The sequence below is a fragment of the Rhinolophus hipposideros genome (assembly GCF_964194185.1).
Source record: "Rhinolophus hipposideros genome assembly, chromosome: 3".
Taxonomy (NCBI): Eukaryota; Metazoa; Chordata; class Mammalia; order Chiroptera; family Rhinolophidae; genus Rhinolophus; species Rhinolophus hipposideros.
Genome location: NC_138049.1, coordinates 26542484 through 26569011, shown reverse-complemented (window position 1 = coordinate 26569011; position 26528 = coordinate 26542484). Strand labels below are relative to the sequence as shown.

Sequence of the window (26528 nt, the reverse complement as noted above, 5' to 3'; positions counted from 1 at the left end):
TATATGCAGATGATATGATACTATATATAGAGAACCCTAAAGACTCCACCAAGAAACTATCAAACCTCACTTCTTAGTGAGGCTTTTAAATTCAAATGCAGTGAGACATAAACGTGAAAGAGATGACTAATGGAATGATTTTAAATGCTTTCACTGATTCCATGGAGATTTGCCAATAAGAAAATTATCTCATCAACAGCTTGTAGAAGAGAAATGGGACATGCAAACAATTCATCCCAATATTTCTATAAACCTGAAGAACAAATGTAAAATTAGGTAAGTGTTCAATTAATGTATGTTGTAGCCAGCACACCAGCTTTAAATGAGGCAAATTTATGATACAATATAGCTGTTTTCACACGCTATTTATATAACTCCTGACATCTACCTTTTCCATATAATTAATATCCATAATTTGTTTATACCCACTGCGTAGAAATTTAAAAAAAAGAGACAGAGAGAAAAAACAATTAGTGCTAATGGTTAAATTCTAGTCTTGGTTCTTTCATTAACTCTTTTTGTGGCCTGAGGAAGCCACTTCTCTTGGGGTCTGTGTTTTACTTGAAAATGGACAGGTGGGGCTCAGAATTGAAAGCATGAAATATCATAGCATCACTCTCCTATTTTACAGATGAAGAAATGGAGGCCCAATCACCAAGGTTACAGAAGTAGCCTAAAGGTTAGAATCCAGTTTTTCAAAGTGATTTCACAGCAAAACAATTTTTCAGTACAACTTTGTTTGAAAGCCTCATGTATAAACACTGAAAGGTAGCATTCCTCTACGTGAAGCAAGGTTTGGTGGCCCAGAAAATCTTGCCTCCCTCGTCCACCCCCCCAGAGCTCCGAGGGATAGGTCTCTGCAGAGGAGTTTACAAACCACTGGACTAGCCAGCTCTTTCAGGTTTCCACTACTGCTAAAATTCTGCTTCCAGGAGCACAATTTTACAATTTTAAATATTCATATAAATTTGATGTTGAGTTTTTGATTTTAGAATTTAGTATTATGTGAGTTGTATTTGATGAGTAATCCTCCAATTATAATGCTTTTCCGTAACGACAAAATATCCCTCTGCATTAAGATGCAGTTTCTAGAAACATATTAAATAGTGCAAGTTTTCATTCATTGTGATGCATGTGTTGTAATGTTGGGTACTAACTGTCCCATTAACAACAACAAATAGCTGTGGTGCACCCCTTGGAGCAAGGCGCTGCACCAGATGCCCCGGGGGGGGGTACAAAACTGAGCAGGCTCAAGGAGCTTGGACTAATGGGGAAAAGCATGGGTACAACTAACAGGGTAGAGGGAGGTGCACGTCATAACCAAGGTCAAAGGAAATGTGTAGGAAGAGAGAAGAGAAGCCTTGAATTGTAACTGGAAGCTTTTGAGGAGTCACAGAGGAGGGAGTCTTTAGTTAGATCTTAAGGGATAAACCGAAATTCTGGTAGTTGGAGAAGCACCCCAAACTACACTGTTCGAGAAGAGAGCATTTCTCCTTGCTTTCAGGGGTCAGGTCTGCCTTGGGAGAGTAGTAAACACCTCAGTACAGTTGCTCCTGTTTCAGTCCTTTATTCAGTAAACATTTATTGATACCTGCATTGCACTATGTGCTGGGGATTCAATTTTGCACAAGATGGCCCCTGTCTTCAAGGAATATGTAGCCCTTTTATTTCTATCTAAAGAGGAAGAAATAGAAAAATCGCATGCATGAGCCATGCCAGGAGTAAGTAGTAGGTTACACTTTTCCTTTTGACCCAGTTTCCTTTGCCTGACCTTTCCTTCTTCAATCTTTATCATAAAGACTTACAGGTTCTATGAAACAACTATATACTTTTAATATAGTTTCAAAATACAGCTGATCCTCATTGTTTGTGGATTCCCTATTAGCAAATCTACCTACTTAGTATAACTTATTTGTAATCCCCACATCAATACTTATGATGCCTTTTCACAGTCATTGAAATACATGCACAGATAGAGTGGTGAAAAAAATCAAGCTGTCCAATGCACACATTTCCAGCTGAGTTTGGAACATTAGAAACTTCTAATGCTTTGGCATGTTTCCAAATGTCTTGTTTCAGCTCTCATATTGTGAACCAGCATCCTTTTTGTGGTCATTTAGTGCCATGTTTTTTGCACTTACTGTGTTTTGTTGGTGATTGCTGTTTAAAATGGTCCCTAAGCAGAGTTGAGACGATTTCTAGGGTGACTAAGCTCAAGAAGGCTGATGTGCCTTCCAGATAAAGTACATGTGCTAGTTAAGCTCTGTTCAGGCACAAGTTAGAGTGCTGTTGGGTATGAGTTCGATTTTAATAAATCAACAATATATATTAAAGTGTCTTTAGACAGAATACGTATAAAACAAGAATATGTACTGACTGATGAAAGTGCTGGGACCACGGGCTCACAGGAACCTAATCCCTGTATTTCTCCCAGAAGCATGGATTCAGTGTTCAGGGTAAATGTATAGAAAATAACTACGGTGAATAATGAGCATCAACTTTGTGTTTTCAACATGGCTTCTCCACCAAATTACTACTCTACTGTTGTTAGACGCTACCTTCTTTGGTCTTATTCCTGACATATCTGTTGAAGTTTTTGGGAGCTCTTAGTCAAATCATAATCATTACCGAGACTATCCAATAAAACTAATGTGAGAAGCTTGGGGGGAATATCACTATTGTCAAGATGATTCCCGTTGGTTTCACGCAGCTATGCACAATGGCTTGTAGACTGCTATTCAGCCAAGTCAACTGGAAGTTTCTATTCAGAAATCAAGGGGTCTGAAGTAAACACGTTATTCCTCTAATTAGGCTGGAAGATCATTCCCTAACAAAATTCCATTAACTCTTGTTTCTACAAAAAAAGCTGTCAGAAATATAATGGAGCATCTGCCAAAGATTAGCGTGTTTAGGGTAGGGTTTGGGCATTGTCTCTTTTTTCAAATTTAGATGAAATATTTTATTTATAGAATTATATAAGTTTCAGATGTACATTATAATTCGACATTTGTATACGAGTATACTACATTGTGTTAACCATCAAAAGTTTCCATCTGTCACCATGCAATTGACCCCCTTTACTTTCCCTCTGATAACCACTGATCTGTTGTCTGCCTCTATGAATTGTTTCTTGGTTTGTTTCTTCAGTTTTAAAAATATTTCATATGTAAGTAAAATCATATAGTATTTGTATTTTTACTTCTGACTTATTTCACTTAGCATAGACCCTCAATGTCCATCCATATTGTCACAAGTGACAGGATTTCACCTGTTTATACCAAGTAGTATTCTATTATGTACACACACACACACACACACACACAGACACACACAGCACATCTTTATCCATTCACCTGTCAATGGACACTTAGGTTGTTTCCATTTCATGGCTACTGTAAATAATGCTGCAATAAACACAAGTATGGGGCATGGGTATTTTTACATAAGCGCCCAAGGTGATTCTGAGGCATAGCAGTTTGAGAACCATTAACCTGGCGTATATGAAACTGACAATTTGTGGGGGTAGGAGAGCTCAGGACCTATATGTCTGAAGTTGACTTAGGGAGTATAGCCTAGTAGCCAATAAGTAAGGATTGGTGTGATCCTACTGTCTCTTCAACTTCTTCCTTTCATCTGGTTTGAATCTCAATTCTTACCAAACCTTCCTACCAAGGATTTCAATTTCCCTCTAAACAAAAAATATTAAACAGACACAGTGACTCCTAAGCTCATAAATGAAGGTATATTAACTTGGCACTGAGGCAGAAGGTGATAAATGTAGTAAGAGACCAACAATGTGCTATATGATTATGGGAGAAAAAGAGATTCCTCCGACAAAGTGGAGATGCTGAACAGTCTGGCTGCAGCCCAATTTAAACGACTGATTTCTTATTCCTCATCATCTCAGTATGTGTATATATGTATACATTCGTATAAATTCAAACAATTTGCTCATGTTACTTTTCAGTTTGCTCTTTAGTTGTCTTCTCTAATAGGTTTATATCCACCTACCATGTATATCCAAGCACAAACCACACTTTTGTTTTATATTTATAATGTACAAATTTATCAGCTATGACAGACTAAACAATTATACATGTTATTGTGGTAATTATAAAAGTTATGATAAAAAATGCAACCCATATTATAAGATTGCTCATATGGAAAAATTCAATTTGAAATGTAAGTGGGGAGGGAGGTGTTAGATGAGGGTAAAGGGGATCAAATATATGCTGATGGAAGGAGAACAGACTCTGGGTGGTGCACAATATGATGTATAGATGACATATTACAGAACTATACACCTGAAGTCTATGTAACTTTACTAACAATTGTCACCCCAATAAACTTTAATTAAAAAAAAAGAAACCATTAAAAGAACCCCTGTAATTTGGACTAATTCCTGCCAGTGAGCAGAAGGTCAGGGAAATAGGTAGCCTTCATGATCTTGGACCAGTCCTGCAGTTACTTTGGAAACGATAATGCTTTCTAGTCAGTGACTGCAAGCCGGCATGACATGGGCAGAGAGCATATTCTCACAAAGGAGATAGCAACCTTCTGAGGTCTATCAAATATTCTATCTCCTCTGTGTAAGACACAGCATTATGTATGAGGCCCCTGCTTAAATATACCCACGGTAATGGGGAAGCAGAAATAGGGGTAAAAGGAAAGAAAACACTCATTAAGGACAAAAAAGTTCAGTAAAAGAGTAATAAAAGCAAATCTGTTCCAATATGTTGAAAGTGGGTAAAAGAAACATTTAAATAAATAAAAAAAGGTTCTTCCCTTTTTATGTCAACTAAAGGAGAAGCACATTAAAATGAGAGGCCATTATTGAGCACATTATTGAGACTGCTAAGTAATAACAAGAAATTAGCATACCGTTAATTTTCCATGGTTCATATAAAGAGTGGCATACAGTTAATTTATTAAGAAAAGTCAACAAATCGAAGTTAAGATATATCTAAATTTAATTAAGAGACATTTTATATAAACTCATCATGTTGAGGCTCACACAGCTGGCTGGATACATCTTTATGAGAAACTGTTGTTTTTAAGGAGGGTGGCCGGTAACTCCAACACTACTGCTTATACGTTTGTCGGTAATGAAAAAATGCAAAATTTCATTAGCAGGATCTTAAAATAAGAAAAATTGTGATTTAAGGAAAAACACACTTATATCCACACACAATACAATATTATGTATGCTTTTTTTTTTCTATTAAAATAGAACAGTTCTTAATGGGGTGAGGTGGTGGTGTTGACCCCCAGGGGAATTTTGGATTATATTTTTGACCTCCAGGGGAATTTTGGAAGATATTTTTGATTATTGTAACTGGAGGGAGTTAGTGCTTCTGGCATCTAGTGGATACTGGCAAGGCATGCTGTTAAACGTCCTCCAATGACAACACATTCCCCCCAAACAAAGAACTATCTGGCCTCAAATGCCACTAGTGCCAAGGTGGAGAAGCCCTGGAGTACTTGACAGAACAAGAGGGCAGCAGAGTTAGGGTATCAGAGAACTTCTGAAAAAAGGTCATGCTGATTGTCAAGTCAGAAGACAGGGTGACTGATAATAATCAATTCTGCCACTATCTAAGGAACAATTTACAAACAGGAATGACTGGTGGGGAGTTCTCCCAATAACATCTCCCACATTTTAGATCTGTACAAGATTATTAAAGGGATGTTACTCAAATTTGGTTAACCTATGAAAATATAATCATGAAGAGCAAATGCCATATTATTCTATCAAACAATCTTTACAGTCTCTGTCAGAGAGAGTAGTACTGGGCCAAGGAGAACATTGGTTTGACCCAGTACAACATTACTTATTTTATACTTTTATGTATATTCTCATCATTCAAAGATTAAAATCTATACTTGCTGTCTCAGTCATGAAGAAATGTCCCATAAATATTTACCAATGATTTACTGGAATAATTATTAAACCTTTGAGAATTTATATTATCCTCTAAACTGAGTTGTCATGGAAGGTCTGTACAGGAAAAGGAGATGGGATAGAGGCTGGGCTCAGAGACTCAAAACAGCTAAATAATCAGTGGGTCGCTAAAATGGAAAACAATTTCACCTTCACATTATTTGGTATAAATTTTCAGTAATGGGAGTTAGGAAGATATCAAGGAAATGACGTATTCCCCAAGACTAGTTTTGGGGTGGAGACCAGAGAGGGATTTTCTCACAGCCCATTTATTTCAGAACCACTGGCAATTATCTAGGTCCTGCACCCACGCTAGACAAACTGAGAAGACAAGCAGTCTGTGGGGTCTCACTTTGTTGAGGATGAGAGGGCCCTGGAAACATGGAGGGGAATTTCCCAAAGTAGTAAGGAACATAACTGCTGGGGGGGGTGCGGGGGAGGGAAGAGAACACAGGCTGAGGTACGTGTGTCAAATACAAGGGCTGAGGCAAAGGTGTCGAAGGAGAATGAGTAGCAGAACTGGTCACCAGACCTTCAAGAAAGTCAAGACCTCATGAGTTGCTTTCAGGGTAAGAGATTCTGAAGGCTTTTGAAGTTCCTGTGTCTAGAACAAAAAGGGACTTTATTGTTGGGAGTGGAACCTGTGGGTGTGCGGTGCCTCATACTGGCTTTGCCATCACATCATTGGGGTCCCACTCATTTTCTTTGTGGGACAGATACTTTTCAAACGTAAATGACATTTTTTGAAGGTAATAGTTTTTCCCTCAAAATATGTATGTTATTGAAACAAATTATGGGGAAAAGAAATACACATTGGTATTGCCTGCATTGAGACTCTTCATGGGACACAAATAAGTACTTTACTTTTATTTGTAAGATTTTGATTTCATTCTCTTCAGACAAAAAACTTCAAATATTCCTAAAATTTTAAAGCAAATCTAAACATGAATTATTTTTTTATCTATTTAATATAATAAATTAACTATAATTTTCTTTGATAAACATAATTACTAAAGTAAAAAATATAAATTGGTATTATTCTTTAACAATAGGAAGGAGGCAATAATAATTTGGATTGTATTTTCAATGATTTAGTGTATATTAACTAACTTCTAGGTATTTGGAAAATTTGCTTTGCCATCCAAAAATAACCACTGTCTATTATAAATTTATTGTTGGACTTGACACATTAATAAAAATATAATTATTTTTACAGTTAAGAATAATTCAGATGAACTCTTGGTACAAGGACCAGTAAATGGAAAAGATTTCTTTCTATATGAAGTGATTTTTTAAAATAGTGCTATATGGCACAATTAATCCAGACTTGAATGAACTGTCTGCTTTTGGGATCTAGAGGGTAAACGAAAATGAGACATTTTGTAGACTAAGACGACACAGGTACTCGAAAGCCACTTATTTACTGCCTACTGTGTTTCTGAGAGGTTGACAGAATTACCGATGTCAAATTCTGTGTGCGTGTGTGTGTTTGGCAGGAAGAGGAACTACCACGGAGTTATCTGATACTTTTGGGTGCTCTGCTCTTGTTCTGGACTAGACAAGAAAGCAGCTGTCGCTGAACAGAACTGTAGTTTGCACTTGGGTTTAGGAGCCAGCTCTCCTTGGAATTAATCCAGCCTGTTCTCACGGACTACATGTTAAGCAAAAAACTGAAAATAATTAGAATTCTTGTCACATAAAGAGATGAACTGTATGGATATTTTTATAATTGCCTTAGAATAGCAAAACTAATAACTATTAATGTTATTCATTTAATGAGTTTTTAGAGAAAGACATAAGCAAAAACATCACAGAAATTTCTCCACATTCACAGGTATAATCTAATATTGGTGTGCATAATTACTACTATACATCTGGCATTTTTAAAAAAATATACTTGGTTGTGCCAATGCTAAAACATTTATAAAAGGCAGGGGGTCATTTTCTACTTTGGGTTTCGTTTTTTTTTTTTTAAGAATTAAAAAATGAAACCAAGCATTTTCAGAAATTAAAAAAAAAATTGGTCATTTTAAGAATAAAAAAAAGCCCCAATAAATTAAAAAAAGAAAGAAAAAGAGAATTGGGCATTTTAGTAACTTAAAATTGTTAAAAAAAACGGAATTGTCTGTGCTAATAAGAAAAGATGTCCAAGACATATTGTGAAACAAAAACATCAGAATAATAAGTATTATCCTAGTTTCATCAAAACAAAGACTAGACATGAATAAAGACATGTATGCTTAATGTTCTATACATCTGGCATTTAACATTGGCTGTGCCAATGTTAAAACATTTATAAAAGGCAGAGGGTCATTTTCTACTTTGGGTTTTGTTAGAACGTGAATACTAGGAAGACAGTTTTATTTTTCATGTACACTATTCTTTACTGAATTTTTTAAACCATGAGCATATATTACTTTAATAGAACAACCTAAAATAGTTAAAAAATTAAAAGAAGAAATTTTAATAACTGTCCTCCCCAAATAAATAAATCATATAGGTTAATGCTTAGGTAACAAAAATAAAAAGGCTACCAAAAAAACCCAGTCCAAAATACAAACAAAATAAACCAAGGTTGTCAGCATTTTTTTTCCTTTCCTCCCTGATAGCACCAATATTCTTCCTCCTATTAGATACAAATTTACCATAGCACAGCATGACAAAAATGTTGTGGAATGGGCTTGAGGAGGAGAACATTCTCCTGCTCTCACTCCCTGTGGTACAGGTAATTCCTGATCTGTTAGCTGACCTGTTGTGGAGAATCACTAACTCAAGAGCCTCCTCTCCTCCTGAAATGAAGAGCAAACTCTGCCATCACCTGCTGACATTTCCATGAACCAGATGAAATGTTGGAAGGGACCTGGCGAATTTAGCAACAGAACAGGTGTGTTCCACTTGGAAGGACTTAAGATTCAGCAGCTGCCAAGCTACTAAAAGGTGTAATTTTACTTCTTATTCTATAGTTTGAATAGAAACAATTGAAAAAGAAAGAAAATTATTGAGGAGGTTTCTTTCCTTTTTTTCTTAAGAAGCACAGAAAATACAATTCTGAAGACTCCATATGAAGACGGGTACAAAGAAACAAAATATCAAACATGGATGTAAAAAACCAGTGTGAAACAAAATGTGGCTGGCTGTGCAGGTCACCGCTGTCTGTCAGTGACTGGGTGGTGGAGCTCTAATTGGGAGTGTCATTTTGAATGAAACTCATAACCTTTCTGGATCATGATTCCTCATCTACAAAATGGAGGCGTTGTCTAGAATCTCTAAGGTTCCTTCCATGTTGCCAATTCTATAATTCTATGAACTTAGGATCCTCCCCTCCTTTTAGTCCCTTATCAGAGACATTTTTTCATGTTCTTTATAAAAACATATCTTACATATGGTAGTAAAAATAAAACGTGCCCACAAAATTAAACATCTGACAGAATGTGTGGTAGGTTTATAAGGCAGGATTTTGATAAAATCAAACCATATATACTCTGAAAGGAACTGAACTGAAGAAATACAACTGTGCCAGGTGCTAAGGAAGCCCAGTTATACATTTCTCAGCGGGTGGCTGTTGTGTCATGACTCAGAGTGTACCTGAGGCATTCTCATTACCTGGGAGATTACTGTTTCTCAGGAACTTTCTTTACGTAAATGTAGATTAGAACATCCTTTATACTTTCTCCAAGAGGGAAGTAAAACTATACACATGGTATATTCCTAAGAGGAAAAATATATGTAGGAGTCTACTGTTAACACGTGGATTCAGATAAAGCAGATCAAATCATGTTCTTCAACAAAAGAAATTCATGCATCTTAATTTCTTTTTTTTAAAGGGGAGGGGGAACAGGACTTTTTATTGGGGAACAGTGTGTACTTCCAGGACTTTTTTCCAAGTCGAGTTGTTGTCCTTTCAGTCTTAGTTGTGGAGGGCGCAGCTCAGCTCCAGGTCCAGTTGCTGTTGCTAGTTGCAGGGGGCGCAGCCCACCATCCCTTACGTGAGTTGAACCAGCAACCTTGTGGTTGAGAGGACGTGCTCCAACCAACTGAGCCATCTGGGAGCTCAGCAGCAACTCAGCTCAAGGTGCCCTGTTCAATATTAGTTGCAGGGGGCGGAGCCCACCATCCCTTGCGGGACTTGAGTTGAACTGGCAACCTTGTGGTTGAGAGCCCACTGGCCCATGTGGGAATCAAACCGGCAGCCTTCGGAGTTAGGAGCATGGAGCTCCAACCGCCTGAGCCACAGGGCCGGCCCCCATGCATCTTAAATTTTAAAGCCCAATTTGAGTTCCATCTCCTCTCTGAGAACCTTTCTACTCCCTTGCCCAAAAGGGTTCTTATTCTCTGTAACTCCCTTGCTTTACCTATTTTATATTTTTAAATGTTTTACTTTGCATGTATGCAAGTTCTTTGATATCTATTAGAATTAGAGTTTGGGCAGCAGTGGGGTTAGCCTGAGGGTCAAGTTAGATATGTGAAGAATTGGTCTACTGCGATATGAATATAAAGGGATATTTTAAGCACGAAGAATAGTCTGTGAGAGGAAAAGGAACACAAAATTAAAAAAAATTAATGGTAGTCTAAACGAAGACTATGATGCAGTGAGTTTTTCTAAGGAGAGGAGTGGCACAGGCAGTGAGAACTGGGCAGCCCTGGACTCAGGTAATAGGTCCTATCCATAGTAACACAGGAACATCAAGAAGAGGAAGGGGCAATGCCAACTGCACAGGCAGCTAGTAAAGTACTGACAGAGCTCCTTCTGTCTGCTCTGGCTGAGGCACAGTTAGTTCAAGGCTACTGGACAGGAACACACAGAGGTGGGGGGGTTAGGTAATCTCTATTTCAAAGGTCAGCATGAAAACAGCAGCAAGGGTACCAGTAAGCCATTACAAGCAAAGACTGTCTTTCATAGCATGTGACTGTCTTTCATAGCATGTCACACAGTTCTTGATGTAGACTACAAATATCATTAGCTGTCCCAGTGCATCTCTATGCCAATGTGACAAATATTTTCATTGCATTAAATGTCTTTAGATTGTAAATTTACATTAGCATCTCCCTAAATTCTTAAATCTGGTGAATTCCAAACAATGGTTAAATTACACATGTAGCCATTTGCCCATAGCGAATTCCTTGCCTGTCCTTTCAACTCTATCCCTGTAGTCCCCATGCTGTCATAGGCAACCATCACCATATGTCCTTGCTGTATGTGAAACTGGCGTTTTACTGAGAAACATTTTTCTTTCAGTTCTTTGCAATACAGGCTGTTCATTCTCACATAATTCAATCATGAACCATGGGGCCTGGGGTTACCACTGGCCTCTTAGCTCTCTGTTGCTGATTTTAGGCCATTATACTTTCAAAACACACCTCCTTGGGTGCCCTCTCACCTGGCTGTAACACCCTCTATCTTTGCAGTTGTTACCTTTGGACACTGTGGTCACTCTAACACGATGGCTCTCAATGTTGGCTGTACATTAAAATCACCTGGAAAGTTTTAGAAATCCACCCACGCCGAGGCCCCATCCAGATCAATTAAATCAATTTGTGGGTGTGGAAACAAGCATCAGTATTTATTTTTCAAATTTCTTAGGTGATTTCAATGTGAAGCTAGGGTTGAGATGTCTGCTCCACCACAATAATTAAGAACTTCAGCTCTTGGTTTGGTGTCCCTTCATCCCAGCTCTTGCAATCATCCTGGACTTTTAATGTCCAAGAGAACAACCTGTCCAACACTCAACCCTAGTTCCTCAGTCAGCTCAATTCTAATAACAGGTCCTTCAGTTTCACTTCAGCTCTTATATATCAATCTGTGAATTTATCATAACCTCGAGATGGTTAACATCTGAAATACTAATTAAGCAAGCTTCTTGATTTACAGGCCATAATTTCTGTGGGGACAGAGCCCCAGAGAGCAGTTTCCAGGCTCTCAGCCTCACATAGAAAGGTGCTGGCTCAGGTAGCAGATGGCCAGCAACTGTGATTGGATGGCCATCAGCTGTGGCTAGTTGGCCGTCAGCTGTAACCAGTGAGCCATTGGCCACTAATATAACTTCTGTGGCTATACTAGCAAAAAAATGGGGGCTAGCAAGAAGATGGTGGTGAGCTGGCAAGCGCGGACTGCAGTTAGGATGGCGGGTTGAAAAGCGGACAGTAGGTCGCACGTCGTGTGAATCCAGCCTCCAGTGAGACTATAGTGGTGTGACTCCCCGACCTATGGCTCCGTGGGTGTTCCTTTATGGCCTCACCACGTCCTGCGTTCTTATGTGGGGAGTGGGAGCAGAGACCCCGCAGGACGCCCTGCACGACAGTTCCAGTTTGTTAACTCCTTTCCTGCATGATACTATGCCTCCACCTGGACATGGGTGGCGAGAACCTTGCTTTCTAAGCCAGCCAGTCTTCTGATTCCCCATCCTTTTCAATCTGGCTGATTTTCTATAGTGTGCCACTCCAGTGACCCTCCAGCCAATGTTAGCAAGTCTCTTATCCTCTTCGCCTCAACTCCAATTATGTATTCATCCAAGTCTGCCTTCTCCACTGCTATGTCCTAGATGTTGAGCATTACTGAATAGGTCCCAAATGAAGTCGTGCTCCTTCTGTCCTTACAGGTATTCTACTGGTCACTGTTCTTATCTCACACCTCTCACTCTCATATTCGAGGTGGAACTTCCTGTTTTTGAGATCATAAAGACATCCTTAATTTCTAGACTTACATTCTATTAACTTATCTGCATCCTCATTCATATTTATCTGTCTCAGAACGGTACTGCTCTAAGCTCAACACTGCTGACATTTTTAGCCGATGATCTTTTGTTGAGGTGGGCTGTCCTGTGCATTCTAGGATGTTTAGCAACATCTGTGACCTCTACCCACTAGATGACAGCAGTATCCTCTTCCTTGCAGATATTTGCAAAAATATCTCCAGATATTGCCAAATGTCTCCTGGGAGGCAAAATCACCCTTAGTTGAGAAACACTGTTCTAAGTCAAGACTAATCTATCAACCTGTCTTTCCAATAAAAACTTCTTGCTTCCTCCAAGACCCATGTGTTCTTCCTATTCCTTCAACCTGAAGCTGTCCACTGGCTTTGTCTCCTTAGTATATGATTTTGTGTGTCACTCCAGTATTTAAAGTCATTCCTGGAACCTCGTTTCCCGCTAGCCAGTGCGTCACCTTGTTTTTTTCCTTCAAGTAGAGCTCTGGGAATGATTTCCATGAGTTCACTTGCTGAGGTCCCATTCTACTTTTCAATCCTTGTCATATTATTACCAACTCTTGAGACTAGTGTAACGGTGTCAGGCTCCTCCTGATCGCCAAATACTCAGACAACCTAACTGATTGGTCGTTTCTGACATTACTGGCTATATATACCCTCCTTGAACTTCTCGTTTCCCTGGCTTCCAGGGCACTCCTTTTTTCGGGTTCTTTCCTGTCCTTTCGATTATTTTTTTCTTAATCTTCTCTTCCTTTGACTGTCCCTTAAATACCAGTGTTTAGATGGGATTTTTGTCCTTGGCTGCCTTCTCTCCGAACTTTACAACATTTGTTCTGGGTTATCTCCGTCATTACAAGCTTCAACTCTACTGATCTAATACCGTGAATACACTAACTCCTCCTCCTTTTATTTTGAATCGTTACTTTCTCTCAAATTTCAATCCTTCATTTCTGGCTTCCTCATGAATATTTCTACCTGGGAACAGTAAAACACTGCTAACAAATCAAAATATCTAAAACTGAGCTCATTACACCTTACCCCCTACCACTGCTTGTCTTTACCTCTCCAAATTTTACTTATTCTTTTATTACTTCTCTAGTACCACTATCCACTCAGTTACATAAGACAGGGCCCTGAGCACAATTCCTAGATTCTAACATCACTAATCACATCCAATCAATCACAAAATCCTATCAATTATACTCCATCCCCACTAGTTCAGGATTTCACTTTTAATTTTCTTCAGGATTTCATATTTTATTTTGATGGATTCCTAACTAATTTCCCTGTCCCAGGTCCTGGCTACCTACAATCCAACCACAATACTGCCACTAGAATATTTTTAACATGAAAATCTGTACATGTCCCTCCCTAGCTTACTTCCTCCAGGGGATCCCCTTTGTCTGAAGGATACAATCTAAGCATCTAAGCAGCGTCCTTCGTGGCCTGACTCCTGCACTTCTCTCCATTAGACCCTGTGCTCTCGAACATAACTACACGATACCACAGCTTATTCAGGTTATTCCTTCTGCTAGGCTGTGTTTTCTAAGATCACCTACCTAGCACGTCCTGTTTCATCCGATCAGGATCAGCTCAAGCATGATCTCTCCGGGAAACCTTCCTGGACTCCCCAAGGCAGATCTGGAGGGTTTCTTCCTTTGTATTCCCACTACACTGTGTACATTATATTTATTATACTTGTACCACAGTCCGTTGGAATTGTCTACTTGCAGGCGTCTCACCCACCAGCCTGTTATCTCAAGGACAAGTGCTTTGCCTACTCAATCTTGTTTCCGTGAGAACGAATGGAGTGCCGAATGATATAGGACAGGTTCAACTGTCAAGAAAGTCTACACGCCAGGTCATGGAGTCAAGAAGAAGTGAAGTTATTCAGTCTAAGGCAAGAGCCAATGTCAAAGAATAGAATGAGTTTAATAGGTAATATATATGATGGCACATTGCTTATTAAAGTGTTCTACCAAAATACTACTAACATCAGAAGAATACTGACTCCGAGGGACCTGAACACACAGGCTTAAAAACATGACATTCCTCTGGAGGAGTGTATCCATATTCATTTTAACCTAAAAACATTTTAAATTACTAGCAAGTAAGAGGAATGCTCCAGGAAGATAGACTATCTTTATTCTGTGGGCTCTAGCAGCCTTCAGCATATGTGTGTACCCCTAAGGTGGGTCTGATGACCGTGTCAGTACCACAGTTTTAGAAATAAGTAGGGTAGAAATAGCATCACACTTAAAGTCACAAGTTCTACTTTGAGTCCTCGTCCCATTACTTGGGCTGTGACTGGGATCTACTTTAATCTCTCTCAGCCTCCTCAGTTTCCTTATCTGGAAAATGGCTATAATCATATTATGTTTTATTTATATATTTAATAAAATGTTGGTGCCAATATTACAAGAAATAATGTAAACAGTGAAGGATGTAAGCATGAAAAATAAAGCAATATTTTAACCAGAGAGAGCGAAAAAAAATCAAAGCACCTATGGGATACATACAAGTGTTCTTAAAAACATTTACCTTTTTGGAAGAGGAAGGTTTTCCCATTTTGGTTTTTTCCTTGGGGGATAAAGGAGGGGATCGCTCCTTTACCTCTGGAGGCAGTTCTTGATACAGTGCTGGAATTGAAAAAGAAATTCAAGTCATCAAATTGAGGAGCACTGTTCCATGGGGGAAAAAAACAATGATGGGGGAGGGCAGATATGAAACTAAAGAAACTGATATTCACTTTCTTGGTTTAACAATAAGCTACCTAGCACTTACTGTTAAGGCGATTTGTAGTCTTACACGTTACTGATCAAAAGAACATAACTTATGATTGGAAAGTTTTGATCAGCAGGATTTCAGAAATGTAGAAGAGTCATTTTCTTTTATTACATGGTCATGCAGATGCTGCTATAATTTTATCTCAATATACACTTACCAGGAAACTATATGCATGGTTATCTCCTAGGTACTGCTGGAGGAGATAAAAAGATGACCAAAACAGTCTTTGCTCTCAAGGAGCTTACAATCTGGTCAGAAATAGATCTGTTCACAAGTAACTATAATATAGAATACAAGTTGACAGTAATCTAAAGAGAGAAAATAACAAAGTCCAATGTGGGGATGACAAACGCTTAATGGAATAAGTGGTAGATGTATGTCAGACTCTGAAGAATATGTAGGATTTTACCAGGCAGAGGTGTGGAGAAAGGATAATTTGGGAAGATGGTATGAAATAAATAAGCATGGGACTAGGACTATACATGAGATTTAATCTATACACAGTGCTAAATCTAAGATTCCCTCTAAAATTATAAATTATATAATCTAATCCACACACAGCACTGAGTCTAAAAGTCAGGTGGGAATTTTAAAGGGCTAAAAAAATAAATCTATTCAGGTTAAATGACTTGGGCAACTCTCAATTCAGAGAAATTGCTAAAATACAGCTAATCAAAATTCTAAGATTATGAGATGTATTAACTGGCTTTGTGTATGGGTTGATTTTATTATTGGGTTTATCTTTTATTGGAAAGGATGTTAGACATGATTAAGGGAAGGTGATCATATTTTTCTTTCCAGTGGCTTCAAATACAAAGAGAATAAATCCTTTATAATAATGGGATAACAAGGTCTTCTACTGTGTTGTTCTCTTAGAGGACATGGCTTTCAATTAAATAGTTGGTACAGGTTCTGTTCATATATATATTTCCCTTAAATTTTTTGTTTTGCATATTTGGTTTTGGATAAAGGATAATTTCTGCTACTATTTTTAGAGTGGAATATGCTGCTGACAGTCATTTTTTCTCTAATGTTAAATAAAACCTAGCCGGCGAGATTTTATTAAATTCAGGTAAAAAGTAGGATAAAAGGAAAAGAAAAATAATCTCCGATGAAGTGAGAATTCAATCATTACATTCTCAGGTTGTCTGAGTAATTTTTCTGTTTGTTCTGGCCTTTATAAGGCTTTTCCAACAAGCAATAACTGATGCCAAAAGAAAACATCAATTATTCTGGGATACAGTAAGGAATTATCGCAGTTGAAGAATGGATTAATTTCTGCATATAACTACTAACCATCACTACAGTATACTTTAGAAGTCTCACTTTGGTTATTATGGAAGAAACATTTTACTGGATTTTTAACCCACTGTAGATCAAATATCTATAGCCTCTCAAGATTTGCAAGCCTAGGGAGGTTATTTTTGAAAACTAACTGGATTCCAAAGTTAAAGCACCTCATATCATCCTGTCTGGAAATACACAATCTTTTTATATTATCGAGCTAAAACATTTTAAAATGTTTTCATTTGTATCTGGAGGAAACAAGAAATTGTTTCTATATCTAGTTAAAATGACAGATATATTCCAGAGTGACTATGATTATGCAGGCATCTCTTCATTGAAAACAGAAGCTACCCCTGCTGAACTCCAGTGGCTGATCCCGTGGGAAAGCCATCACTGGGAAGGGGAGGGAAAGAACTTGGATATGTGAGACAATCTGGAAGTTAGAGAATCTGGAAGTGAGCTTTTGGGAAATGACGTGTATTTTTGGGAAATGACTGGGTATTAACGTGTCCTAAAATTTCTTCCTTCCACATTGCCTTACGTTTTCTCCATTAGGTATCTTCTTTAAAACATAAAAATATACCTCAGATAGAGTTTAAGAGCTATCAGTCGATTACTACTCAGAGAACAAGAATTAAAACAGTGGTATAGAGGAACTTCAAAATTTTGTTGTGTGAGAGAAGAGGGTAATTTTCGAGGCACTTAGCACTGGAGAGGGGAGGAGTTTGCTGAAAGCAGCTATGCTGAGGAAGGCAGCTGCAGTAAGACTGAGAGTGCTTGAGAGACTGGAGAAGGAAGGCTGGGAAGTACCAGGGTGCAGACAAGTTAGTGAGAGGGTGCTGAAAAGGAAACATTTTATCTGGGCTGATGCCAACACCCAGTGTTCATGGAAGGAATTCTTCTTCCTCCTTCCTCTCCTTTGCTCTCAAAATACAGAACTTAGGAATCAATAGTACTTGTGTTCAGCCATAGTTTGGGTTAAATGGCGTTTCATAGACTGGTCTGAGAAGCAACTATTGTTTATAATAATTATTGTCTTTTGCAGAGACAAAAGACAACAATAAATATTTAAAACAGTGTTTTCAAGGCTGCCTATACTGCATTTTACCTCAGAACTGTATGCTTTTAGTATTTCTGGAAGACAGTATAGAGATGACAGAGCTCAACTTCTTCATTTTACGGGAGGAAACTGAGGCATGTATCAGTAATAGTTGCTGAGCTAGGATTAGAAATCAATTTTCCTGACCTGTGAGTTGTGTTTTTCCTACCACACTATAAAGTTAATTGCTGATGGGAAGCATTCTTCTGAAAAAGTATCACTATATTTCTCCCCTTTCTTGATAGTCTTCCTTTTATTTTCAGGTCATGTGTGTTCTATTTTCATCTCTCAAGGAAAAATCTACAGCTTTCAGAAAATTATATTTAGAATTAATTCCTTCACCAGCTTATTTCTTTTTCCTTTCACACATGACGGCTTACTTTACTTGAGAATGCTAATAGTCTATTGCATGTAGGTGACAGGTAAGAGCTTGGACTGAAGTATACAAAATAAAAGAATGGAAGTTGGGGAACTAGAGCTTCTTAATGTGCCTGTCAACTGAGGAGTCACTGTAGCAAGAGAAGAGCTGACATAATCGTGTGTGAAGTAGGTGGCAGGGGAAAGGGGCTGTAGAAGAACACTGATAGCGAGATGGGCAGGTGTCCTGGGATGAGAAGTCTGTGAAGCAAACATGACAGAAATTAAGAGCTTTATAGTATACTAGTGCCTCCCCTTTTCATTTTTTTGCATCATAAGAGTGAAAAGCCATACCCATTGGTAAACGTGCAGAAGTTACAAAGACAGTAAATTAAAGGGTACAACATGATTAAAATCTTGTACTATCAGTTATACCATATTAGTAAACCAGGAAGGGAGCATAAAACTTACTTTCACTAGCCACATGATTAGCTGGAAAATAACCTTCCTGTCCCTTTCCTAAGCTGCCATACCACCAGTCTTCATTATCTTTGAAAAACACTCTGATAATGTCTCCGCGATGGATGGTTAGTTCATCTGATCGATTCGCTGTGTAGTCATAAAGAGCCACTACCTAAGAGAGAGATAAGACCACCACAGCTTTATCACAACTGTACCACAGAGAAAACCCCCAACATTCACTTCCTCTTGCAGAAGAGCAGCTGAAACCAAAGCAGTACTTTGGTAAAGTCTGAGGCGGTCTCAAGGTTTGCTAATGGGATCAGGGGTGGTGGGAACACAGCAGGAGAAGCAAGATAAAAGACTGTGGGATTGAGAAATGGTTAAGAGCATTCAATACACTAAGATTAGCTTCCAAATAGCAGATGTTATTTTTTTTTAGAGCAAATTACTTGTGAAGCAAATAAAAAAAAAGGTCACACACCATTCACTTTCTTAGAATTGTTTTATACTACCTTTAAATTCCATTCTCAATGCTAAGCAGATGCATCTGGAAAAAAAAAATTCTTCAGAATGTCAACAAAAAGGAAAAGCTCAATGGAACAACCCAATTACATAAGTTAATTGTGATCACTTGGTATATTGTGAATGTCTCTTTTTGATATAAAACATCAAAAACACGTGTTTTGTAGCGAAATACATCAATAAATCTATATCTTCTGACTACTTTCTATAATACTCTGATAAGCTTATTTTCACTAGAGAGAAATTTAAGAGGAAAAACCTTTCTATGAGAATCCATTCTCTGTGTTGTTATAGTAGTCACCATATATGATTTTTTTTCCTTTTGAAAAACCCAAGTCAAAATGAATGGTCACAGAGGCATTTACAAACCCGTCAGTGCAGTTATAAGAAGGAAGCAGATATCAACCCATTTTAGATGTGATGCACTGTATAAATTGGGACATAATAAGAATTCTAAAGAATAAACTATTTTTTTTTCTATTTAAATGGGATTTGAAGATTTACAGGTTATACAACTACATGTGTAATAGAAAATTAGCATTATCCTTTGCATTTAGGTATAGTACTGATTCATCCACTTAACAAATGTATTTACTGAATTCCCAATATGCCTGGTTTTATGCTGGGGGCTAAACATACAGAGTTAAATAGGATAACTTCTAGGAGTAATTCACTTAGGCTTTGCAGGAGAATAGTCAGGAATTAGTCAGTGGAAGACATGGAAGTGTGTTTCAGGCAGACCGTACTGCATGTGTGAGAGTCCAGAAAAGAAAAAAAAAATCCCAAATAGTTTAATATGCTGGGAGCTCGGGATCAGAGGCAAGAGCACAGACAGAAGGATGGGGGAAGCTGAGGCTACAGAAGAAATAAGTGGCCAGATCATTCTTGATGAAAAAGTTCAGCCTCAATATATGGGCAATAGAAAGACAGAAGAGTTTTAAGCAGGGGATTCTGTAACAGTTCACAAGACTCTCTGTGGTAGCTTTTAGTTAATCGACAATACAATATTTATTAACACATTAAGCAGGAGATTTTTAATGGCTAAATCTGGAACTGTTGTCGTTATATGGTATAATGGCAGGAATAATTTAATTCAAATGGTCCAAATGCAATTCCTATTATACCCTTAGCACAGTCTAATTTACAACATGCTATGCGGGATATTTTTTAAAGTTTACAAATCTTTTATAATTGTTAGTATACTGATGCCAAATCACTTATGTGGAAGTGGAACTTTTAACTTTTCCCTTCATTCTTCCTTCTCCAAATCTCTTCTCCTTTATTCTCCTATCTGGCACTAACACAAAAGAGGAAAGCTAATCAAAATGCTTTGAGTACCTGCCTTGTTCTAGGTACCATGCTAGTGGCTTATGTAAGTCATCTTCCTCCATAGTTATGACAGTCCTGTGAGGGCACACATTCCTATTTCAATTTTATAAGTGAGAAATTTGATGTATAGGGAAATTTAATGACTCGTCTAAAGTCAAGTAAACTAGTAAGTGGTGGAATCGGGACTTAAACTCACTTTCTTCTCTAATTTTTTAAAAAACTAAATACATTTATAGGCCATATTTATCTAGAATCAAACATGAGGAAGCAGTAGCTAAGGGGAAAGAAGGAGGGACAGGAAATCCTAATCACTCATGAGAGATAACACACAGTTTTGGACAGTAATACTTAAGCAGTTGGCTGTGCTGAGACCTACTATCCTTGGTCACCTGCAGGCCCACTATGTTCCTTTCATGATGAAATCCAGCACCAGAAAACTGCTTGGGGTTTTTTCCTGTTGTACCTCATGCCTGCTCTGGCACACTGAGGCAGCACAGCTTTGGTGATCTTAAGCAAGTATGAGGTCAATGTATGCTTACTTATCTGGTGCCAGAGGTGGCTGCTGGGAAGGACAGCAGCAGAGATTCAGTTTAGGCAACAGAATCATTTAGGAAGATTCACATCTGATGTCCTTGCGTGAAGTACTGACAATCGGGAATCCAACAAACTGGAGTCAGAAAACTTTTCCTGGATTTTTGACCAGGGTTTGTTGATAAAACAGTCCCTTCCAAGGAACAGGGTCCAAAAGACCTATAAGATTCTACATTTCAATTTTCCTCTTAAAGTACCTACTGATTATCCTCATTATACAATCAAATACAGCACACTAGTTGCATACAGCTACACATGTTCCCTACTCTGTGTCCCTGTTATGGACACAAAATTCACACATTGAAGCCCTAATTACCATTATGACTGTATTTCAAGATAGGAGCTTTAAGGAGATAGTTAAGGTTAAATGAGGTACTATGGGTGGGGCCCTAATCCAGCAGGACTGGTGTCCTTATAAAAAGAGGAAGAGATACCAGGAGCACAGCTGCACAGACATAAAGGCCATGTGAGGGGACAGTGAAAAGGCAGCCGTCTGCAAACCAAGGAGAGGCTTCAGGAGACACTAACCTTGCTGGCAACTTGACCTTGGACTTCCAGCCTCTAGAACTGTGAGTAAATACATTTCTGTGGTTTAAGCCAGCGATTCTAATGGTATTTAGTTACGGCAGCCCTTGCAGACTAATAGTCCCATCACCTGATAGTGTCAAATGAATCACTCATTTGACTGCAAATGGGTAATGCCTCACTTGTATCCATTTTAGGTCCTTATCAGCTTACAGTACTATTATAATGTTACTTCCTGATGTAGAAATAATGTCCGTGTCACCAAACTCCACAACCAACACCCTTAGGAGGGTGATGGCTAGGGAGGGTACATGTCCCAAAGCAACAGTCTTTGGAGCATGTCACCATCATACAACGATATTTAAGTGCCAGACTGCTATCCAATGAGGAATCAGTGTGTTTCACATGCCAACAGTCCACGCTCTGGCAGTGGAGTTATGACCATTTGCTCGTCATATTGAAGGCACATGACAAAAGCCATGTGGCTCACGAGAATCTATTTGGGTTCCAGGGCGTGTTTTTATCCAATAGGTTATCTTCTTATTTGAAGACCACTGACTCTCTTCTCAGCACCAGTGTCTACACAATTAACTTCTTTGCTGTATTAATTTGGAAGTGGATTCTGCAGAAATCATGTCTTCCCCATCTCCAATTAGGTTGTTATCTCATTGTTCTAGGATAAAATGAAGCTCCGTAAAAAAAAGCTGGGAGATAATCCCACCAAGAAGTTTGTCTTGAATTAAGACTTTCTATTTTCTCCTTATTCTGCTAGGTCTTGTCATAGAAAATCTGTCCTGACCATTCTCTTGACGAGTATCCTCTATAACGTATCATTCCTTGCACGCAGTGGTCTGGCAGTGTGGTATAGCAGTAGGTATGACATCATCTTCAGTAATATGATCCAAATCTTGAGTTTATTGAGCAGTTATGAAACCTTTCTGCAATAGAAGTTTAAAAACATGAGCTTATGTGCACCCATGTTGGTAATGACAGGTCTCAGAAATGAGATGTTCCATAAAATCCACTTGGCCAAACTTTGACCTGTATTCACATATTTGACACAGAGTTCCTTCTCTTTCTCAAAGCTTGCTGAGTTTGGCCAATGGCACAAATGGCACAATCAAGTGCCTTTTTTTTTTTTTTTTCAGTCCTCATAGGAGTTCTTGACAGATACTATTTATTGGTTTGGTTTAAGCAGTATGTCAGGCTGCTGCTATAAGACATTTGGGTGAATTCCTCTTTGTATCATCTGAGAGATTTTCCCCCCATTATTATAGTTGCCTCTGAAGAATCCTCAATGTTTCTTGAAACTAGTGTACTGAAGGAATATTAACCAGTGTTGTTCAGCAGATGTTCTTTGCAACTTTATTAACGTGTATGATGCAATCCAAAAATCATATTCATAATGGCTCCAGGTCATTCACAAGCAAAGTTATGTTGAATATACTCATACGGTTGAGCACTTTCTCCTCCCGCACCTTTTTGGCTGGGTCCATAATGGCTGGCAAACTTCTCTGTGCCAGCCTGCAGTTAAGGCGGCATCTGGATCACATCACTTTCCCCGTGCTTTCTCCTTAATTTCAGACTTCTGGTCTCCAGAACAGCGAAAGGACAATTTTTTGTTGTTTTAAGCGACACCAAGTTTGTGGTGATTTGTACAGTTACTAATACATGTGATTTTTACTTTGGTAGAGTGCTGGTTTTCTTGTATTCCTTGAAGGAATGTGGACCTTTTCTGACATGTATTATAGTTACTTGAGGTCCTTCTGACCCTTGCCAGGTATGCTTTTAAGTTTTGTTAGAGCAGATTCAGGAAGACTTTACTCTAGGGCTCAATTAACCCCACCTCCAGGGTGTGATCCGCTGGATGCCGCTACTCCATGCGCCACATATTGGGAGGTTTTTCCATTCTGGGTGTCAGGAATGTGAATTATTCCCACTGTGTTGTGCAGGCTTCTACTTCTGAATGGCTCTTTCCTTACGGAATTTTGCCCCATGTATGTTCAGATCAGTACTCAGCCAAAGACTTATGGTTATTGGCAAGATTACTACCAGTTAATATAAGGTTAAATAAAAAGTAACATCTTAGTAATTACTATATGCCAGAAGCCTTGTTACAGTTTAATGCACATTAACTAAAATGTGTAACACTTTTGTGTTCATACATGTAGTTATGACCATACATTTTTGGCATTCTTTAAGAAAGCATAGTAATGTTTAAGATAGATATATTTAAGTTACATTTAACTGGTATTTAAGTAATAATAAAACATTTGTTCCTTTCGATCTCATCCATTTTCTCCTCAGGAATGGCCCATTTCCTTTGGCTGTGTGACTGGCCTTGTTATCACACCACTCTGAATATAGTGAAGTAGAAGGCAACCTACATATAAGAACAATTAATTGGAGCAAAGGGAGAAGATGTATCTTTGTGCAGATTCCATAATGTGCAGAAATGTATATGGTCTAACCCAGGCAGTTCCATTTACAGCATGGTTTGTTCCATAGTTACAACATGAATGTAGCTATTTAAACTATGATAATCCTGAGAGATTGTATCTTCTAGTTGAAATAAAGTATTTATAATAGATTGTGGCTTCAGATGTTGTTTGCTACTTCTTGGACCTTTAGGAAACAGTCTTAATTAATTTTATAGAATTCTGAGGACGGTTTTTGTTTTTTTCCTTCTTTCAAGTTTTAATCTGCTTCATTATTCATAAGAGGTCTGGGTATAGCTGAGGCAATCTGTATGCTTTCTGAGAAAAATGAACCATTTCCTTGGCCACTGAAGATATTTTTCACGTAATCAAACAATATTTTATACATCATGATCCAATTCTTCCCCTTCCCCCGCCCCCGTGTTTCCTGGGAGTTGACATGGCTCTGACAGCCTCATCCAATACAGTCTTTAATCCATTTTGGGTTAAAGGTAAACATTGCATAAAGCAGCATACTCCTACCTCTTTTGCTAGTTTCTGTCCTTATTCCACACATACAGGTTTTTCTACATGTCATTCAGTCTTGCTAAAGTTTTGGGGTCACCTCAGAGATCAATCTAAGTTCCCTGTAATAAAAAGGGTACATTTAGTGCATATTACTTAAGTTTTGGTACCCACTTCTTACACGTTGTGAAATGAGGCAGATAAGAAAGACATCAATAACTAGAGAAGACAAAGGTCTCAGGAAATCACAGTCTTCCTGTCTGATCACAATTTTCCTGTCCGGCGGTGCCATCGAGTCGGGAGGTACCGCTTGCTCCCTAAGATGATATGGTCAAAGATGGTGGGCACTTACTCTTCTAGGAGGAGCCACTGGCATAGCTCATGAGTGGGCACATCTTGCCCACTGTCCTGTCACCAACCATTCCCTAGAACGTCAGTGTACATGGCTGTGAGTCCTGCTGCTGCCAGGCAGCCTCCGGGCATCGTCCCAGCCTATGCCCCAGTGTGTCTGCTGGTTGCCCCCCAGCCAGTAATTTTTGACAATTGTCATAAAATAAACTTTATGAAAGCCTCATTTCTCCATAATGTCAGTAAAATAATATTTGGCCTTTATTATTAAAATAGAAAAAAGAGCAGCTAAAAAAAGTTAGTAGAAAACCAAATTTAACAATAAATCCTGAATTGTACAGAAGTACAATATTAAATATTCAAATGGCTTCTTTACGATTGCTAATAGGGACATTGAGGTTATATTTTATTTCACGAGAGGCATAAAGAAACATGCTGCTTTATTTCTAGCATCATGTGGTAGAAATATATATAATCTCTTATGATTATTTCCATGAATACTATGTATGTAAGACAACCCTAAAGATATTTGTAAGAAAGAAACCAAGGTTCTGTTATTTTTTACTGATCTTATCTAGATAACAGATTAAGAAAACAGAGATAAAGAAAGTAAATAATTGCACAAAGTTTTATTGTCTCTGTACCAGACAAACTACTGTGTTTCCCCCAAAATAAGACCTAGCTAGACAATCAGCTCTAATGCATCTTTTGGAGCAAAAATTAATATAAGACCCGGTCTTATCTAACATAAGACCGGGTCTTGTATTAAACACACATTGGAGCTGATGGTCCGGCGAGGTCTTACTTTCGGGGGAAACAGTGTGTGTTCCTATCCTGCCATATAATGCTAGTATATGTGAATCTTAAACACTTCATCAAATAAATATTTGAAAATACGAGTATTTTATTCCAAACACTTTTTAGTCAAGTAACTACCAAGGGCAATGGACAGAATACCAAACTAGGAATCAAGACAGTGAGTTTCCAGTCCTGTCTGGGCCTCCAAGGCTAAAATATATCACAGAACACTCACACTGAACATCCGAAAACTAAGAGGTTTGGACCAGAAGATAATCGGGCATAGCTTCCAGCTTTAAAATTCTACCATGTCAGCTACTCAATCAAATAACTATTCCAAAAGAACAGCATTCATAAATTTTTAAGTATATTCAAAATATTAATCAACTGGATGATACTGTGGCTGTATTATTTATTACACTGAATTGGAAAAACTAGTTTGATTGCTGTAACACTACATAGGAAAAGAGTTGTAGTAATAATTAAAACAGCAATGATAAAACATTACTCCTGAATTTACCCTGTGGAAGCACTTTTTTTTTTTTTTAACAAATAGCAATGACTTGACCTTTGCACTTCACAAAGAAGCTACTCGTTTTGTATTGTGATTGGTATCAATGAAACCTTTTCTTACAGAAACCACAATTCACATTCCACGAAAACTGTTACAGTGAATTGTTAGGTTTCATTGAAAAAGGCTGTAAAATGTATCTTTTTATTGGTTTCTAAAATGTGTCTTTCTAAAAAAATCAAGAGAATGACGAAGAATGTTACACACTGGATTGCAGATTTTTTTTTTTTTTTTTAATTAGCAAAGAGACATGATTGTGTAGCTTT

The 26528-nt window shown here is 38.1% G+C and overlaps 1 protein-coding gene across 5 annotated transcripts in view; it reads right to left on the bottom strand.

Annotated features, from left to right (window-relative positions):
• The window catches only part of AHI1 (Abelson helper integration site 1), a 177017-nt gene that overhangs the window by 23590 nt on the left and 126899 nt on the right, over positions 1 to 26528 (bottom strand). For all 5 annotated transcript variants that reach the window (XR_013992239.1, XM_081033065.1, XM_081033067.1 and 2 more), the window contains 2 exons: positions 18646 to 18808; positions 15186 to 15283 (listed from right to left, as the gene is read on the bottom strand). Coding sequence is in view for 4 of the 5 variants with exons in the window: in XM_081033065.1 (XP_080889191.1) it covers positions 15186 to 15283; positions 18646 to 18808 (261 nt within the window). In the remaining variant the exon portion in view is untranslated. The remainder of the gene's footprint in view (positions 1 to 15185; positions 15284 to 18645; positions 18809 to 26528) is intronic.